The sequence below is a fragment of the Sorex araneus genome, chromosome 4 (assembly GCF_027595985.1).
Source record: "Sorex araneus isolate mSorAra2 chromosome 4, mSorAra2.pri, whole genome shotgun sequence".
NCBI classification, from domain to species: Eukaryota; Metazoa; Chordata; class Mammalia; order Eulipotyphla; family Soricidae; genus Sorex; species Sorex araneus.
Window position 1 is genome coordinate 185,233,295 of NC_073305.1, and position 1,616 is coordinate 185,234,910.

At 61.3% G+C, this 1,616-nt stretch overlaps 1 protein-coding gene across 1 annotated transcript in view; it reads right to left on the reverse strand.

Annotated features, from left to right (window-relative positions):
- Positions 1–697: 697 nt before the first annotated feature.
- The window catches only part of RSPH3 (radial spoke head 3), a 19,996-nt gene continuing 19,077 nt past the window's right edge, over positions 698–1,616 (reverse strand). Inside the window, exon 9 of the mRNA XM_055136750.1 lies at positions 698–1,037. Within this exon, the coding sequence (XP_054992725.1) occupies positions 748–1,037 (290 nt within the window). The 3' untranslated portion in view covers positions 698–747. The remainder of the gene's footprint in view (positions 1,038–1,616) is intronic.

The following is a 1,616-nucleotide window of genomic DNA, read 5'->3' on the forward strand; positions in this document are numbered from 1 at the left end:
ACACCACCAAAAAGAATTATAGGCTGGTGGCGTCCTTGATGAACACAGATGAATACCAGCAACAGAACAGTAACACACAAAATACTAGCAAATAGGACCGAACAATTTATCACCCAACCAGAGGCCTGATTCAGCTCTCAGGCCTGTTCGGCTCTGGGTCCCGGGCAGCAGTCAGCCACTGTGTGCCCGCCGTGTGCCCGCCGTGTGCTCGCCGTGTGCCCGCCATGTGATTGCTGTGTGCCCGCCGTGTGCCCGCCACAGCCGTATATACCCGCCATGTGCCTGCCGTGTGCCCGCCGTGTGCCCGCCACTGCCGTATATACCCGCCATGTGCCTGCCGTGTGCCCGCCGTGTGCCCGCCACTGCCGTATATACCCGCCGTGTGCCTGCCACTGCCGTATATACCCACCGTGTGCCCACCACTGCTGTATATACCCGCCGTGTGCCTGCCACGCTCACTACCAAATCCATAGCCATTCCTGGTGGAGCCCCAAACACACACGCACACAAGAGCTGGCCAGGGTGCGAGCAGGGCTCGGGGCTTGGGGTTCAGCAGAGCTGGCGGGCCCCCCGCACCACGGGCAGAGCTGACCACTACACAAAGGCTTTGATTTCTTGAAAGTAGTTTTATTATTTCAACAGATCTGATGTGCAGAGCTCTCCAGACGAGTTCTGCGGTAGCTGCGACATAATTCCCTCGACTCCCCGCTCGCCCGCGGGCGGCCCGTCCCTCCCCGCCGCGCGCCCCTACAGGCTTCCCCCCTCCTCGGGGTCTTGCCAGGCTTCGTCCAGGAAGTTCATGTCCTGGGGTGCCGGGCCCCAGTAATTTCCCTGGTAAACGTTCGCCTGCGAAGTGTCTGTGCCCACGAAGGGGGGCTGCGGCGGCACCCCGGCCTGCTCCGGGGCGGGGAAGGGCATCTGCATGCTGTCCAGGGGCTCGGGCCAGGCGTCCTGCGTGTCCGTCCTCCTGTACGGGAACTTGCCCTCCTTCCACTCGAACGCCGCCAGCCTCCTCTCCACCACCTCTCGGATGAGCACTGCGGAGGACAGGCACGGAGGCCACTGAGCGCCCCGGCGGCCCTCCCAGAGAGCCCAGGCCACCCCGCGCCCACTGCTCAGACAGAAAAGCAGCCCCGAGCTCCAGGGTCCCTGGAGCGGCAGACGCCCCTGCAGAGAGCATCATTCACAGGCGCCAGGAAGCCAGCCTCCGCTTGGCCTGTGATGACCAAACTGCAGAAGAACAGAACCAGCACGAAGGTTGAAACCTCGTCTCGTTATGCACAAGACACACTGGAACCCTGGGAGCTAAAACTAAAAGACGAGCTACTTCCTACTAGTGACTCTCTACTGAAAAATCCCAGCCATGCGGTTTATTTATTTTACACAGCTGGCGAAGCTCTGAGCTTACCCCTGCTCTCTGCACTCAGGGCCCACTCCCGGCTGTCTCGGGGCCACTCAGGGCTGGGGGTTGACCGGGACAGCCACGAGCAAGGCGAGTGCCCTCCCCACTGTGCTCTAGCTCCTTCCGCCACCTCCCCACTTCCCAGCAACGAGGTTTTTTTTGTTTTGTTTTGTTTTTGGGTCACACCCGGCGATGCACAGGGGTTACTCCTGGC